This window comes from Cynocephalus volans, chromosome 4 (assembly GCF_027409185.1).
Source record: "Cynocephalus volans isolate mCynVol1 chromosome 4, mCynVol1.pri, whole genome shotgun sequence".
Lineage (NCBI taxonomy): Eukaryota > Metazoa > Chordata > Mammalia > Dermoptera > Cynocephalidae > Cynocephalus > Cynocephalus volans.
This window is the reverse complement of record NC_084463.1, coordinates 67,967,019-67,984,713: the sequence shown is the minus strand read 5'-3', so window position 1 is coordinate 67,984,713 and position 17,695 is coordinate 67,967,019. Positions and strand designations below refer to the sequence as shown.

Here is a 17,695-nt window from a genome sequence, read left to right as displayed (position 1 = left end):
AGCATACTAAATATGTTCAAAATCTGGAGATAATTCACTTAAATCCCATTATTTCTGTCAACAACTAAGATTTTAAAGAACTAAATAGATAAATATCTGAAATGGACACCATTTTTGAAAATGATCCTTCCAAGAGGGGACTAGCTTGCGCTAACACTCTAACCTCTTATTAATTTAAAAATCTAATCAGTGGTGATAATTTTAACTATCTGTAGTTATAGACACAGTGTTTTTCATCATCTTCTAAACAGTTCTCTTCACACACCTATTAGCTCAATTTAAACACTAAACACCTACTTAGAGTGACGTCCTGCTTCAAGTGAAAATTCTAAGTAACTAATTGCACAGGTTGCTATATGCAGATACAGAAAGCACTGCTACTAAATATAGACACGCTTTTATAACACATTGTAATATTATCTAATGACTGATGACAGACTGTGAAAAATCATTTATCCTGGGTATTTAAAATGTCAGGGAAGCAATCAAAAAATCAGAGTCTACCAAGAAGAATATATCAATGAGTGATGAGGCTTTTGAATTCAGGGAAATATTTGGGAAGTCCAAAATTATCATAACGTAACAGTAAAATAAATAAAATGTGGAACATTGGAGGAACCAATCACCTCTTCTGATATCAACTGCCCTGCAACATTAGATAAACGGAGTGGGACTGTGTTCCAACACTATTCCACTTTCATCTTTAAGGTTCATATCACTAAATCAGATTATAAGTGAGGCCACAAAACCTGAAGAAAAAAAACTCCATAGACAGCTCTAATCTGGACATTGGTTATGTAGAATTTGGTACTTTCATGGATGATACTACAAAAAACCAAATACATTTAAGTATAAAAATAGACTACAAGCTCTTAAACTAACTTATGTGTGTTATTTTAGTTTAATTTTATGTTGTTGTGTGTTTCTTTGTTTTTAATTGGGGCTACAATCTAGAAGAAATAGAAAGCCCCTTTGGATTTGTGATCTATTTTAAGTTTTATTTTATTCAACGGTTTTTGGAAATGTTTATTTTTATATAATTTCAAACTTTGAGGAAAGTTGCAAGTACAGAAAATACCCATATTCCTTTACCAACTTACACCAATTTATGAACAATTTGCCCCATTTGCTTTCTTATTCTCCTCGTGCACTTGCTCTCTCCCTCTTTTTCTCTCTTCTCTTTCTTTCTTTCTTCACACACACACACACACACACCTCACTTGAGTATAAGCCTCACTGCCTCCTTCTTGAGACAATTGCTACTCAGAAATCAGGGGTGAAACCAGAACTTTTGTCAACCTCCTTCATATTAAGGTGAATAATGTTTTTTTAAAAATTCATTCCTGGAGCTTTAAATCCAGAAATACCATTGAAACAGCACAATACTATAGTCATGGAGAAATCTTACATGAATTGCTTAAATGAGTTTAAAATGATTGTCATTAGCGTATTGATTGCTTAAGCCCTCTTACTCTCTTTTACTTTCTATTGTCTTACTTTTCTTCACAACATACATCGCTCTGAAGTTATGTCATTTGTTGTGTGTTTTTTTTAATTGTCCACTTCCCTACTTTCTGTCTGTTTTTCTCCCTGCACCTACAACGGTACCTGAAAATAGAAGACACTTAGGAAAAATTTGTATTGATGAAACAAAGCACTTAAAACTGTTCCTTTAATAGGGCAAATATTTCCTTTCCAATACTATATACAAACTTCTCTGGATTAATAAATCTTTCCTGCGGTTAATACAAAAATAAACTTTAGCACAGCTAAAGCCCCAGTGATCATTCAGAGCCGTAAGTTAAAGAAGTTTAAACATTTGCAACAAATTAGAATCTCTTGATTACTAAATTTGCCATCTAAAATACTAAGCTTAACTATGGCACTAAAGCAAAAATGTAATGACATATTAAGAGAAGCAAACTTTTAAATGTTTGGCAGATTGGCATTATTGCTTTATATTAAAATGTAAGATTGAGAACCAGAATAATGAAAAAATAAAGGTTTTTTTTTTTTAAGAGGTAAATGGAAAATAGCCTGAGGTACTAAAAGCGAATGAAGAGGTAAAGGAATTGTCCTAGAACAGTGTGGGGACATGCACAGAATCAGAAGGAAGAGAGTGATGAAAAGTAGAAAAGTGACGGCCATCCGGTATTTTCAGTCAGAAATTCCAGGCAATAATAACCTAGTGGAATAACTCACAAGAATCAGGATCATTTGTCACTGGTCTGATTGTTCTTTGGCTGAAATCATTCTCAATCTCTCCTTTGTACAGATCCTAAAATGACTCTGTGCTTTATGAAAGCTCATAAGCCTTCCTTTACCTACTGCAGCAGCAAACTCTATTGCCCACTTTATTTTTCCCTAGGCCAAATTTGTCCCCTGGTGATTAATAGGATTTCTGTTCCTAACAGTAGTAGTGGAGAGAAAAATTTTACCTAAACACCTCAAGTAAAAGAATATAGCAGTAACTCAGCACTTTACTAAAGTGTTTCTGACACTGGTTTGAACAACCACCTACCGCATGTCTGTGTAGAGTTAATGACACAGGATGAAGAAAGGAGGGATTTACCCAGAACTAGATATGCCCACATGTCCAGAGACAGGAGAACCCCTGAAAAAAACATAGTATTCTAATTGTACAGGGCAGATGATGGCAATGTAAACCAGAAATCGTCAGCATAAGGGAGATTTGGTGATGAGATACGCAAAATGCCAAAAAAAAGGGGAAAAAAGAAAAAGAAAGAAAGAAAACAAAAAAAAAAGTGTGAATAGAGCACAGAACATCCAGTAGGCTGCATTGAGCATGTTATTCTGAAGACAAGGAAAGGAAGCAGGGTCTCGGTTCCTGTTTGGAGGTCAGAAGCAGAACAAAAATCCTGAAGAGAAGTACAAATAAATACAAAGAACTGGGTGGAGTACAAGGCAACAACACATACTCCAAAGTAAGATGGAAAGAGAAATGCAGGTTTTAGAATCTCAACTAGCAATAAGTGTGATGGTACCAAATTTCCAAAGAATTGAACTAGAGCTTCAAGAGCAGGATTAGCTTGTTAACTTCAGCTAAGGTGCCAAGTCATGGAGGTACAACGGAAGTATCTGGGAAGCTTATTTTTAAAAATACAAATTCCTGGTCCCCACCCTACAGATGATCAATCAGAATATCTGGGCACAGTGTCCACAGACCTCTTTCTTTTTTGTAATGTCTCCGGATGATCCTACTGTACAATCACTTGTGGAATGTGGAACACACTGATCTAGTGTCTGGAGTAGAGATAATCATTTTGGGGATTAGAATTCAAATCAATAATGCAAATCATATTTCCCTAGGAAGCGTAAAAGCACAAGTTTATAAATATTAAGATAAAAATTGATATTTTCAGGTTTGGTTTTTCTTCTTTTATCTTTATCTGGTTCTGGACAAGGTTCAATCCTGAATATTATGTGTGAGTCCAGAATTACTTCTGTATCCTTATGAAAATAACATTTGTTTCTTCTTCAACTGATCCCTATATACACTCCATTGATTTCTTTTCATACCTGTCACCAGCACTCAAGGTTCTCCCCCCATACCATCAATGATTCATCTCTTCTGTGGGGACCCACAGCTGGTTCTTCTGACTCCCCTTTTCTACATGGGAAGTGAAGACTAATCCTTCATCTTCCCCACCCTTCTCACCTCTCAGCAATCTCTCTACCCCACCTGATTCTGGACCATAACAGTGGTGCATAAACTGTGTATGAGCTGCCTAACTGTGTACAAGCTGCTCACAAAGGCTAAATAAAATTCATTTATACCACAGAGGAAAATTCCAACTAGCATTTCCAAATCTACACTTTCTTTCTTCACACTGGAAAACTACCATTTTGCATCTTAAGTTTAAATCAGACTTGATGGAAATATAGGAAAAAGCACAGTACTCCAGGAATTCAAAGTTTGGGCTGAAATATATTAGATTAAAGTGGATATCACTTTAACTGGGTACCATTATGGGTAACAGAAATAGGGAAAGAAAACACCAAAACATATATAAAAATAATCTACAAAAACGTAACGGTCCATAGCTCCCCACATAGAAAACACAACATATGGAAATTTTTAACAGAGCAAGCTTGTGGAAAATAAATCAGAAGGTATCAATAACGTGTACTAACAGTGAGATTATAAAGCAAATTTACATATATAAAATGTCTTAACTTGAGTAACATCTTTATTGTAACTCATAAAACTTTAGTCACCGAGTTTATTTAACATAAATAAATTCCAACAGATATGCTGTCAAAAGCACTTAAGACTGACTAAAGATCTGAACTCAGGGCTAATAAGAATGACAGCTCATCTAGCAAAGAATCTAGGATGCACGAATTTAACTCTAGCCTTACCTAAAACTTCACTGATTGTCAGAAGAATTAAACAGCATGTTATTAAGATTTGTAGTTGAGTCAAAGTTAGAGTTATGTAGTAAAGTACAGTGAAAACAGAGAAGTAACATAATCGGCAAAAATATTTAGACCCATAGGTAGAAAATGACTGATTTAACAAAACTTATCAAAGAAAAAGAAAACGGCGGGGGAAGAAGGGAAGGTAGTGTGTTCATTCGAGCTAAAAGATTCAAAAGGAGTAAAGACAAAAAAAATAGTATTTAAAAAAGTAAACATGCCAAATCACTATAAATTTGCCCCATAAGACGTCAACAAAATGAGCTATGAGTTTGAAATATGAAATGATATGCGCCCACAATCGTGTTTCTCAAAGAATAAGGAAAGAATAAACTTCCTTCTAACTCATATGTTGTGGTTCTGTGTAATTTGGAAAGAACTTCTGTTTTCTGCTCTTTGCTTACACACTATATATATATTTAGGAAGTCAAGGTATTGCTGGATGAAATGAAGACCGTAATAAAAGAAGGTAGCAGTATTACATATGTATGAAAAAATTTCACTGGAGGTGGTGGGGTAGAGATCTGCTAACCCAAGTAACCATGGAAATGAGTGGAGTCTGTAAAACTCCAGACATACTCAATACTCCAAAACTGCCCATAGGCATTGTATTCTAGGTGATAAAATTGTTTCCTATGGGAGTTTGTGTTAACAATTCTAAAACAACTATACATGCATACCGGAGTTGAATAATTAAGTAAATGGATGGTTACAGGAAGGCAGGTTTCTCACTGTTAGAATAGAAGGCTACAGGCAAGCAAGGAGGAAAGGTTAGAGAGAGAAATCCATATGGTAATGGAGTAGAGTAGGAGACATCAGTGTGAATTCATATTCAACATAATATATACATGAGTATATATTTCATTAATACACAAGTTAGTATACACTTATATTCCCTTACTCTGTCAGCTGAAAGGGCCTTGAAACAACAACACCCAGTAGCAATGAGTACACTCAGTGCCTGTAGCATTGTTTCTAACACCGTACTCCAATAAAGGGATTCAGGGCTCCCTATAGAAATGTCTGATTTTAGGACCGGGGTGGGAAATATACAAGATGTGTCTGGAGTATCTTTTAGTGCTAGAAAGTAAGAAAGTGCTCAAAACATACCACAGACACACACACACACACACACACACACACAAAATGATGGGTATATGCCAAAACAATGATGGACACATGGGCATATATCGAAACACACAGGAAGCAACTAAAAGAACTAGCCAATACTCTTCAAAACTGTCAAGGTCATCAAAAAGAAGAAACATCTAATAAACTGTCACAGACAAGAGGAGCCTAAGGAGACATGTTGCCTAAATGTAATGTGGTACCTTGAGTGGGATCCTGAAACATAAAAAGGACAGGGAAAAAATAAGGATATCTGAATAAAGCATAGAATTGAATTAATAATAATGTATCAGTATTGGTTCATTAATTGGGACCAAAGTACCACATTAATATAAAATGTCAATAACAGGGGGAAATGGGTGTGGTATATATGAGAATTTCTGTATTATTTTCATAACTTTTCTATAAACCTAAAACTATACTAGAATTAAAAGTTTATTTAAAAACAAACAAAAAAACTTAATAGGCAAAGAAAGCTAACAACCAAGCCACTAAAGAATTTAGAAAAAAGAATACACAGTCTGATGAATTTAGGGATATGAGAAGTTGTCCTCCCTCCACACAAAGAAGAGGTGCCAGACAGGAAGTTGCTAATGATAGGGAGACGGTGCAATAGACATACCCTAAGAAGACAAAAATAAAAAAGAATGCAAAATGACTGTCATGTTTTTCCAGTAAAAAAGGGGAGCTAAGTGTGAAGAAATTTATCAGGAGAAATGGGAAAAGGTCTGTCACAAGACTCAAAAGAAAATGCTCTTAAAAGAGAAAGAATATCTATAGGAGGAGGGAAGCCACTTTACATGTCTGTTCAATATAATTGTATTTTCTAAAACTGATCCATATAATTTAAGGATCAGTTTTTACTAAAGTGTTCATGTTATACATATCAAAGGCAGCGTCCATGTTCAGTGGTCTCATTCCTTTTCAGGTCTACCTACTATACCTAATCATTTTTTTTTTTTATTTTAACTTCTCAATATACATTGTAGTTGATTTTTGTGTCCCTTTACCTGTTCCTCTTCTTCCCCCTCCCTTTCTCCCCTCCCCCCCCCAACTACATCATATCTGTTTACCTGTCTTAGCAAGTTCAAGGAATTGTGATTGTTGTGTCTTCTTCCCCCACCCCACCCTTTATTAGTTTGATATTTATTTATTTATTTATTTATTTTTAGCTCCCACAAATAAGTGAGAACATGTGGTATTAATCTTTCTGTGCCTGACTTGTTTCACTTAATATAATATTAGAAAATTATATTAAGTGAAACAGGTCAGGTACACCTAATCATTTCAAAGGAAGTATGCAAACAGAGAGGAGGAAACAGAAGTTCTCTCCAAATTACATAGAACCACAACCCAAGTTCTATGTTAGGAATTATTAAATGAGATACTGTGACAATATTCCTAAACTTTTCCACTAAAAAGAAAAATATCAATGGCATCAGAAGTTCAGCCCTTTTCTAGGCTTCATGCCAGCCCAATGATGTCTTACACATTAGGCCACCTACATAGCAAGATCAGCTTGAAATCTTCAGGCCAACACAATTAGCACAGCGGTTACTGTAGCATAACTGTGGAACCGCGTCTGTATCATGAGGGCAAACACCATCGCTCTTCATGTGCATTTTCAACACCTCAAGTCTAAAGAAAAGTCATACTATTTCTAAACTGAAAATGATCCAAATTACAATGAAACTGCATTCTCCTCCATACTGGTGAGAAGTAGTCTTAAACATTTTTGATACCGCTTGTCACATACAAGTTTTCCCAAGGACACGTTGAAAGAGCAATGAACTAAGCAAAATGTGACATCAAGACAGTTCTAATAATTCAGGGAACTGGAAAGCCTGTGTATAATGAGCATTACAGGAGCGATGACATGATGATATCCATCCAGCCCTGGAAGGCAGCCTGAAGGAGTGGAAAGTACATAGGGTTTGGAACCAGACTGAACTGGATTTAAATCCTGCCTCTGTGGCCTATTAACTCTGACTGAAGACATTAACAGGTTATCCTTGCAAAGTAACAGTTTCCTCACCTAAAAAAAGGGAGCAAGATTGAGCTTAGAGGTCTGATGCAAACATTATTTTGTGAATACTCAATAATAATAAATGCCAACATTTATGTGGCATTTGTTTGTTATATAGCAGGCTGTTCTAAGTACTTTATATAAATTAACTTGTGCAATCTTTCTAGCAACTCTTGGAGGTATGTAATTATCCTATCCTATTTTACAAATGAGAACTATGAGATACAGAAAGATGAAGTAAATCACTCCAGTCCATGCAGCTACTAAGTAACTGAGCTGCATTTTCAACCCAGATAGTCTGGCTCTAGTCTTCACTCTAAATCACTGCATTATAATAACATTATTGAGTTATTTCCCCTCCAACCATCTTAACTCCAATTCATCTTATTAAAACACTGAAAGTATTTACTTTTACTGAAAGAGAAAACGGATCATTTACAAGCTATATATAACTTGAACTGTAATGGCAGAATTTGCTTAGTGCTATCAATCTTAATTCATCGGTAAAAATGGTAGGTGGTTATTCCACTAACTAGCTCTCCAAGATGCTGAAAATGTTAAACATATTCTAATAAATGAAACAATTGTATGATTTAGAGTTATTCCAAGGGAACCCCCAAGTAGTCTTAACCCTAAATAGGGCTAACTAATTCTTCACCGTTTTATTACCAATTAAAAGGTTCCTAAAGGCACACTCCAAGTCACAATGAAACAAAAAAGTACATACAGGTTGACATGTAAGCAATAAATCATTACTTACAAAAAACAAATGGCAACAACAAACAGCTCCATACCAGCTAGAGATTTTGGAATCTGTGGCACATTATGAAGGGCTCTGATTTCACAGTATTTCAGAATCCCTGATATGAAGAAAATATTGTGAGGAATAAAACCCAAAGGTCCTTTCCTCCAACCTCCTCACTAGCACTTTCCCATCAAAATAATCCCATGATAACAGTACTCGCATTCTGACTTTAAATGTGTTATCTTTTTAGAGATGATAAAACACCACTAACAAAGACCTTTTTAACAGAGAAAACGTTAATAACATCCTTTCACTACTATGTCCTTCCTGACTATTTTGAGAGAAAATGCATTTAGCAAGGGCAGTATAAAAAACTATTTTGTGCAGTACTTGGCAAATAACTGATGCTTACTAAAACAGTGAATGTTCATTTGCTACAATTTATCAGTAAATGAATTAACCTAGAGCCCTCATTTCTATTTGATCTCTGACCTACTGTGGGAAGTCTTTTTCCTACACCATCCCCCACCTTGTAGCCCTACAATAATTGAAACACCCACAACCCCCTTAATTGTATTAAAACTTGTTAAAACGGAAATAATGAAACCTCATTTATATTTAACTTCTTACGGCAAAGGAGACTATACAATTTATCATCCTTCTCCCTTACCTCCCTCTACTCATTCGTCTGCCTCCCACAACCCGACCTAAACCCAGGCGGCAAGATCAAGTGGCAACATTGCAGCAGCAAACCCGGTATAGACCCTTTAGAACATGCTTCACAATACCATTCAACCATAACAATTTCCAAAAAAATACTAAATGCCATGCCTTATAAGAGTATGAACACATTTTTTAATACTTAATTTGAGCTAAAAATAGGTTTTGCAGATTATGGCTAGAAAAGGTTTACATTTTTCAGACAACTAAAATTAGATCATGTTGGTATGCAAAAGACATTATGTACCAAATAAAGCAGTAAATTTAACACTACAAGCCTCCAGCAGGGAGGGCGTTGTTCACAACCATCTTTCATTGCATAGTCTTTTCCCAGAGTGTCAAGGGCCTCTTTAGATAAGTGTACTGAATTATCACAGCGATTACCATAGCACCAAAATGAGACGAATAGATGGCAAAAAGCAGACTGACTCAATATCCCTAATTTGTAAATGATGACAGTCAATAGAAACAACCAGTTTCTATGCCACAAAAGAGAAATAAATGGCAAAAATTTTGATATCTGGAAACTGCTCTTTGGCATTACTGGAGGGGCATGAACCAAGGACTCTGTAGTGAGCATGTGTTCCCAGGGAGTCCTACAGATGAGGTGAGAGAAGGAATGTATGACAGAGGCATAGCTGGTCTTCCTCAGCTCACTTTCTCCCTTTCTTCGGGTCCCCTTTTTTATCCTATGCCACCTCCTAAACTCAAACTTCAACATTAAGAGCCAGGAAACAAACTGTCCAGAGTAATGTATACTAAGTAAATAGAGATGGTGATTTGGGGAGGAGAAAAATTTGCTACTGTGATCATATTTTCTGACCTATGACTTCAAGTCTTTTTTGATGGTAGGTAAAGTATAAATGACATGCAAATGAGTGAATAAACAAACACATTCCTGGTCTCTACCACAACCCTGTAACAGGTTAAGAGGTAAAAGAAACTTGTATTTGCCAATTTCAGTTCACCAATATTCTAACCACACTCCCCAAAGGTGATAAATATAAATCATAGAGTTGGAAAATTGCCCCCTGGCATCCCACAAAGAAAGTTCTCAGGCATCAAAATTTCTCTTAATCTGGTTGAAACTCTATTTTTCTGTGCCACATACAATCACTCCCCAGAAACCTCCTTTTCCTGTATGGTGTTTTTCTGGTCAGTGAGTTAACCAATTTTTTCATTCTCATAAGTTATTGCACAAGAGATTTTAACGGTAATTTTTTTTTTTTAAAGATAAAATCTAAGGAAGCCAAGATTAATCATAGTTTAGTGACTTGTTAAAAACAAAGTTTTCACTGAGAATAACCAGTAAAGCTGCTATTATTGTCCTCAGAGAATCTATATTTCAAGAGTTACAAAAGAACATTATTCAAAAGAGAACAGCTACCTCTTAGGCACATAATCTGTTGGATCTGTGCCAACAGCAGGTGGCAGGTATTTAGTTTTATTCTTCAGAAATTTAAATTTTACATGATTATGTTTTAAATCTTGAGAACATCCCATCATTACTCAGGGGGAGAAAAAAATCAGACCTAATATCTCTTTTCTAGAAAAAGTTAATATTTAGGGAAATCTAAACGCTGTTATATAGGCACCTTTTAAATTATAAGCACCTAAAACTATTCTTTCCCTAATGTCAGCAGGTGGCACACTGCACGATGCTCTTTTCACTCACTGTTTATGCTGCATGTCATGGCAACTTTTGAAGGGCAACTAAGCTGTGCCGGGCTAGCAGCGCCCCCTCGCGGTTACCATGTCAAATTGTCTGACCCAGGGTTTTTTCTCTGTGGGAATTCCGCACACTCATTTACAGCTCACAGCTCGAATACCTTCAGCAATCCCTATATATTCATTGTCTTTGAAAAGGGCTTACTCCCTCTAACTCAGTGATTCTCAAGTTGGAGAGCATAAGGAAAGGGGATGTGAGAAGATTAGGGAAACATTTAGAAACTGGATAAGTATGGAGCAACTTTTCAAAATATTAAACATCTCTCCACCAAGATTCTGAGACATCCCTCTTAGATGGGCATTATCTCAGCCCACCGCCTGAAAATCACAATAAGTCAAGAGAAATGAATGTTACTCTTAGGAGAGTCTTTAAAAATACAAAACCAGAAAACCTTAAACAGCTCTTGGGTAATGCCCAATCATACCCCTCTTTATTCTTATCCCTCATCTTCTCCAATAATAAGGTTTATGTGGGTAGTATGACATCCCTGCTGTTGGACTAAGATTGAGGTAAGTGAATCTTTGGTCTTCCTTTTCACTGCGCATAACTGTCTTGCAAGCTATTCTAGACCAACCACTTACATCTGTATGCCTCCCCTCAGAAAAGGCCTCCTATCACAATATTTTGTGTTTATGAAAGATACCTAGGATGAAGTATGGACAATTGGCAGTTTGGTTCTCAGCTTAAGTGTAAAAGAGGTCTGCCTCTGGGAGTCAGACAGGCTTAGAAAAATCTGGTAGACTCATGGGTTGAGATCACCTGGAATCTGTTTATAGAAGGAACTCAGGTGTCTCCAGGGAAAGTATTTATCCTAAAGGAAAAGAAAGACATGGAAACAAGTTTGGCTCAGTCTCCATCCCCTGATTCTGAAGGACAGGTGATTTTGTGTTTCGCATGGAGTCAGTCACTGAGATTTATTGTTCCCAGCACCCCAAGGATTCCTATCTGAGCCATAGGAAAAAGGAGGATTCCAAAAAGAACTGAAAGAGACATTTTTCACTAAAAACTTCTGTAAGACATTAGGGCTAAAAATATTCCTGCTATGGTATCTACTTTGCATGGAGTACAATGCAGCTCTCGCACACCCGGAACTTCAGATAGTATGATAGTAGATAGAATGGCTCAGTTATGGTACCTTAAGGCTGCATGGTTGGGTGCAGTTTACAACAGTACTTGGTAGCCATGTTGGGAGCATCAAAAAAAAGCTCCTCTCCCATAAATACTAGTATCTTCAATATGGAGACTACCCCAGCCCCAAGCAGGGCACAGAGACCTCAGTAGATGACGGGCTTCACTGATACAGCCACGGAAGGGACCTCTAACATGTAGAGTCCATTATGAGCACATGTGAGCCACCCTTCAGTCCTAACCAGGGCTTCACAGAAATAGTAGAGTATGTCTTTGAGAGGAAGGAAAGATCCTACATAGAGCCAGAGAAATATGAATTACACGAGGCTAATACCACCAGCATATAAATATTTGCAAACATTTCCCTGGAATGTAAGTATTTTTGTTACAATGTTTTTCAGTCTCCAAGTAAATGGCATGCATGTAATTGCCACTCAAACATCTGCAGGAGTATTAAAATTAAATCACTCGAAGGCAAGGTCTTGGTCTCAATTTGCCATATTCTCTAAACCTCTCTTGAGTAAAAACTGAAACATTCACACTTTTACCTTTCCCTCTTCCCCTCTTTTATTCTCTCTCAACCGTATAAATATATAATTAATATACCGAGTATATTAGCAGTACACTGAAGAATTCCTGAGATGTCTTCAATTTCCTCTTTGTTGGAATGGTCTGCATAGGAGCATCTGTTGGAGATATTGTGGAAATTCTTTTCTGCATCCCTATAACTAAGAAGAAAACAAAATTAGCATATGGAGAAATTTTTGGAAAGCATCTGTGAATGCACTTACACGCACGCACGGGCACATGCAACCTATGCTTTCAGCGTAATCACATTTCAGAATAACTGAAGCTTTAAGTCATACTTTGGGCACAACTCACCATCCACATCAGCATTAGCAGTGTGAACCTGGGGCTGGAGAAGGTCATTAATAAGAAAGCTACGTGTGAAAAAAATGGAGGAGGAAAACAAAAATACATATATCAGCTTTGTATAGCTAATGTATCCCTCAGAGTGTTTCACTGCTGCTGGTAAACTGTTTCTATAAGAAAGTTGCCTAGAAAAAGAAAAAATAACAGTACTAATTAGGTGCCCTGGCATTCCACTGTGTTGAAAATAAACACACCTTATCCCCTATCACAGTCAAGAAGATAGCAGTATGGAATGGGGATGACAAAGAACAAATAAACAAATAAAGCATTTGGAGTCTGGTAGCACTTGGGTCATGGTCTTACTGTCTTGTATTTGTGAGATCTTGGGCAAGTAACCTAATCTTTGTCAGTCTAACTTTCCTCCCTCATAAAATTCAGGTACCTGCTAGACTTCGTGTGAGGACTAAATGACACAATGTCTGTGTAATCAGATGTTGGCTGGGACTTTTCCGGCTGCTTCTGAAAGAGAGCCAAGGCACCAAAGATGAGGGCAAGAGGGACCAAATGCTCTCACATTCCAAAAGAGCTGCCAAGAGTTCCAAAACTCTCCTTCAGGCTTTAAGAGGTGACTGAACAGGCATGGCCACTGTCATCCCACCATCAGCCTATAAAAGCAAAGGAACAGAAAGAATTCAAAAGGAAATCCTCAGAAGAGGGGGTGGCTGGCCTAGGAAGAGAGTGCTGTTGTACTTTTTCTCCTCCCTTCTGAGAAAAGAAGAGAGGGGTAGTGTTGCCTGAAGAAGCCCAGTTGGTGAGAAAGGAATCCATAGCTGGTAGGGATTGGGGCTTGGGTATTTCATTCCCCAATGAACATCTGCTGAAGCAGTGGATTTCCTGATCATACAGCACCACCACCCATGTCTGACTGAGTAGAGGAAGAAGATTCTGGAGAGAGTTATTGACAAGAAAAAGAAATAAAGCAAAAAAATCAGGAGCAACCTAGAAGCTCACCATTTGGCAAGATAAAAATGAGTTACCCATGGGTTAGGGAGATGCCACTAAAGAGAGGCAAGCTTGAGTTGTCAGGTGGTCTCACTGCTTTCCCAATCTAGAAGCTTCCAGCCAGGGGCAGAGATCCCACCAGCAAAACTGTGAGAGTGCAGTCCTTAGGGGCAGGAGGTTGGGCACCTGAGCTCAGGGCAGAATCCATACATGCACCTCACTGAGGGCTCCACAACCAAGAGGGGACTTACACACCAGCAGTAAATTTTAAAAAGCTTTCCATTTCATTTCTGCCTGACACAATACATCAGAAGAGGAAGGGATCCAGAAAGGAGTGGCCTGGAAAAGAGGAGTGCAAACCCACACCATGGCCCCTCTGCACTGCATTCCAAGTTCCTCAGAACAAGCCCTGATCCAGGCTGACAGAGGGATATAACAGTTACATTGGACAGGAGACTGAAGATCTAAATTGGTCTGGAGTGGACTTTATAATCCCCGAAAGTACCTAGAAAACAGAGGAATCTGAGCTAGTATCAAAGGGGATTCACCCCGGCATGTTCGAAGTGATTGGAGAGAAAAAATAAAATACTTTCATGTTTGTATACCTCATTGAGATCAGACTCCAATAAACCAATTAGGCAAAATGCTTACTACAGTTTCCAGAATGCAGAAATCACTCAATAAGAGGAGCAGCACAGATGTTAAACACAGACAAATACAGGGTTATTTTTAAATCAAGCTCCATCATTTTTATCAGAGTAATATTGGACAAAATTTTTTCTCTTAGCCTCAATTTCCTCATCTGTAAAATGAGCTAAATAAAATGAACCTATGACATATATGATTAGGATTAAATAAAATAACACATGTAAAGTACCCAGCATATTGCCTCAAACATAGCAAGCAATCAATAGATATAAGCTTTTGTCTAACTTGATTTTATTCAAAAAGATATAGTTATTCTACATAAATATATAAAAAGGAAGCTAGATCACTTTTTAGGTACAATAATTTACAGCCACAAAATATGACCATAAAAGCATAAATAATATCCTCGAAGTTTGTTTCCCGGAATACTCAGGGTTCACCCACTCTCAATTTCACTTCTAATGTTCTATTAAAATTATTCTGGCTTAATCTCTCTTCAATTGTCAAAAGAAAAAGAGAACAGAAGGTTGGCTGCACAAAACAAACATAGTGCCCACAGTGATCATCAGGGTAATAAAATTTAATTTTAGATGACTACAGGAAATGGTGTCCCAGGCTAATATGAGGTTGGCAGAAGTCCTGCCCGTGATATTAACACAACAAAGCCTATTCTGGCAAAAAAGTATTAAATGAAGGGTATTATTCTGAATACATATTTCTTTATGCTTTACTATTTAAAATATGTAATGAATGAGCGATATATCTCAGAGAAATTTTATCATGTTTTTTCCATGATAGTTTGCTAAAGAAATCTCTGCTTTGTCCACACTGCCATAGTAATCCATTTTTGTGAGCCATAGACCAGTAAGAGACATGTAGTATAAACATGAGTAAGAGCAGTTGGGTCAGGCACTCCAGAGACAGGAATTTAGGTCAAAAAAAAAAAAATCTGAAGCAAAAGAAATTCTCTGTAAGATGAACATGAGTTCGGCATGTCTAGCTCCTGATGCTAAGCACCTGATTCTAAACTTTTAAAGGCCCAAGGAGGACAGTGGAAGGATACAGTAAGAGGATAAAGGGAAAGACAAACAACAAAAATTGAAGTGCAAAAGAGTCCATACTAATACTGGTAGTAATAATTCAACTAACATGTTGACAAACTTTGTGTACCAGGTACTACATTAACTACTTAATGTGATTATATAACACATTATTATATTACCATTTCATTTAAATTTCACTCCAACCCTGTTGTTATTCCCATTTTGAAAATGAGAAAATTGGGAACGCTTATTCTATTTTATGGAATGACTTGTTGCCCAATTCTAGAATCACAATAAAGCCAAGTGAGATCTTTAGTGCAAAAAAAAAAGAGAGAGAAAGAGAAAACTGAGGCTCAGGGATTTAAAGTAACCTGCTCAAGATTATTCAATAGCAGAACCTTACTTTAAGCCTAGTAAGTCTTAGATGTCTACTGCCAAAGCACAATTTCTCCACAACAAAGACACACAGACAGAAGAAAAAGCAAAAGATATTAGCAAGAATGACATCAGGAAAAAAATGCCCTAATAGACAGATATACCTCAATTTTGAGTTCCTTTGAATTCCTAAAGTGAACACTTTCAGTTCTCACTATTCTTCCCACCCCATAAAGAAAGTTAACCCATTCCCCAGATACTCAAGCTAAGGAGCAACTAACATAAAGACGCACATTTGATGCCCCTCACTCATTCTAGGTTGAGAGAAGACTGTGCTACACAAACATGAAGCTCTCAGAGTGAGTATGAATTTGCAGAGTTTACCACAAAGTCAACCTGACACACAGAGGTAGAATATTAAGCATAAATGGAAAATGATGCAAATAAATCAGTGTAATTTGTGCCTTAAAGAAAAGGGTCCTGGATATTATAACTATAAATTTTAGAACTGTACTGAACTCTGAAGATTATTTCAATCCTTCATTTTATAGCCCCTTCCCAAGCATAATTCACTCTTTTACCCACTATGCTCCTAAAAGAAAATCTGTGTACATACCTCTAAGGCACAATTTATTCACTCATTCACCACCCCCTCAAAAAAAATGTTAGTCTATCCTATGTACCAATCACTTAGAAGGCACAGGAACATAGAAGTAAATAAGGCAAATAAGCAAAAAAATAAAATATCAGCTAATGATAAGCACTATGAAAAGAAATAATAGAGGTATAATAGAAGTATAATAGAAAATGACTGGGGTGGAGATTGAGGTAGGGAATGAAAGACTTCTTTAGTTTGGGTGCTCAGGGCAGGCCTTTCTGAAGAGATGATATTTGAACCGAGACCTGAATGTACAGAGAGAATAAGCCATGCAAATATCTGCGTACAGAGCATTCTAAGAAAATGGAACAGTATGTGCAAAGGCCCTGAGGTTAGCTTGGTATAGTTGAGAAACCAACAGAAGGTTGGAGTGGAATGAGAAAGGGGTAGTGGAAGAAGATGACATTAGAGAGGTAAGCAGAGGCCAGATCACAGGAAGAATTCAGATTTTATTCTATCATAATAAGCCATTATCTGGTTTAAAGCAGGGGTTTCAAAGTGTGATTCCTGGACCAGCAGCATCAGCATTACCTGGGCACTTGTTAGAAATGCCCATCCTTTAGCCTCACCTGAACCCACTGAATCAGACACTCTGGTGGTGAGGCCAGATCTGTGTTTTAATAAGCTTGAAAGGTGATTTGGATACACATTAACATTTGAGAACCATTGATTTCAAGTATGGTCAGATTTTTTAATCCCTTTGCTGTGGTGAAAATACGATGCTGGGGGGCAGAAGTAGAAGTCAGAAAACTAGAGCAGAATCTCTTGGTGAGAGATGATGATAACAGTGGAGATGAAGAGAAGATTTATCACATTGCATGAATAAATTATTTTAGCACTCATTTGCCCAGCTTGAATGATCTCTATGAATAAATAAGTGAATGAGTGAATGGATAAATTAAGGAATAGAATAAATGTTTAAAGATAAAGTGGCCGAGGTACAAAGAGGCTATTTTACTCCCTATTAAGAGGCTCCATCAACGACTCCCTCCCAATCCTTCCGTCCGTGACACTTTGAACAGCTGCTCTGTACATTCAAGTCTTGGTCTTGTAAGACAGAAAAAAAAAAAAAGAAAGAAAGCCTCAGAGTGTTTTTGTGGGCAACAGGTACAAGAATTCAAAAAGCAGATCTGTGCAATCTTGGAGCTCTGGTAGGTAAAGTAGGCCTAAGGGCAGAATT

The 17,695-nt window shown here is 37.1% G+C and overlaps 1 protein-coding gene across 1 annotated transcript in view; it reads right to left on the bottom strand.

The window, feature by feature from the left end:
- Positions 1-17,695, bottom strand: part of GUCY1A2 (guanylate cyclase 1 soluble subunit alpha 2) — a 276,535-nt gene that overhangs the window by 227,820 nt on the left and 31,020 nt on the right. Inside the window, exon 3 of the mRNA XM_063094613.1 lies at positions 12,523-12,644. Within this exon, the coding sequence (XP_062950683.1) occupies positions 12,523-12,644 (122 nt within the window). The remainder of the gene's footprint in view (positions 1-12,522; positions 12,645-17,695) is intronic.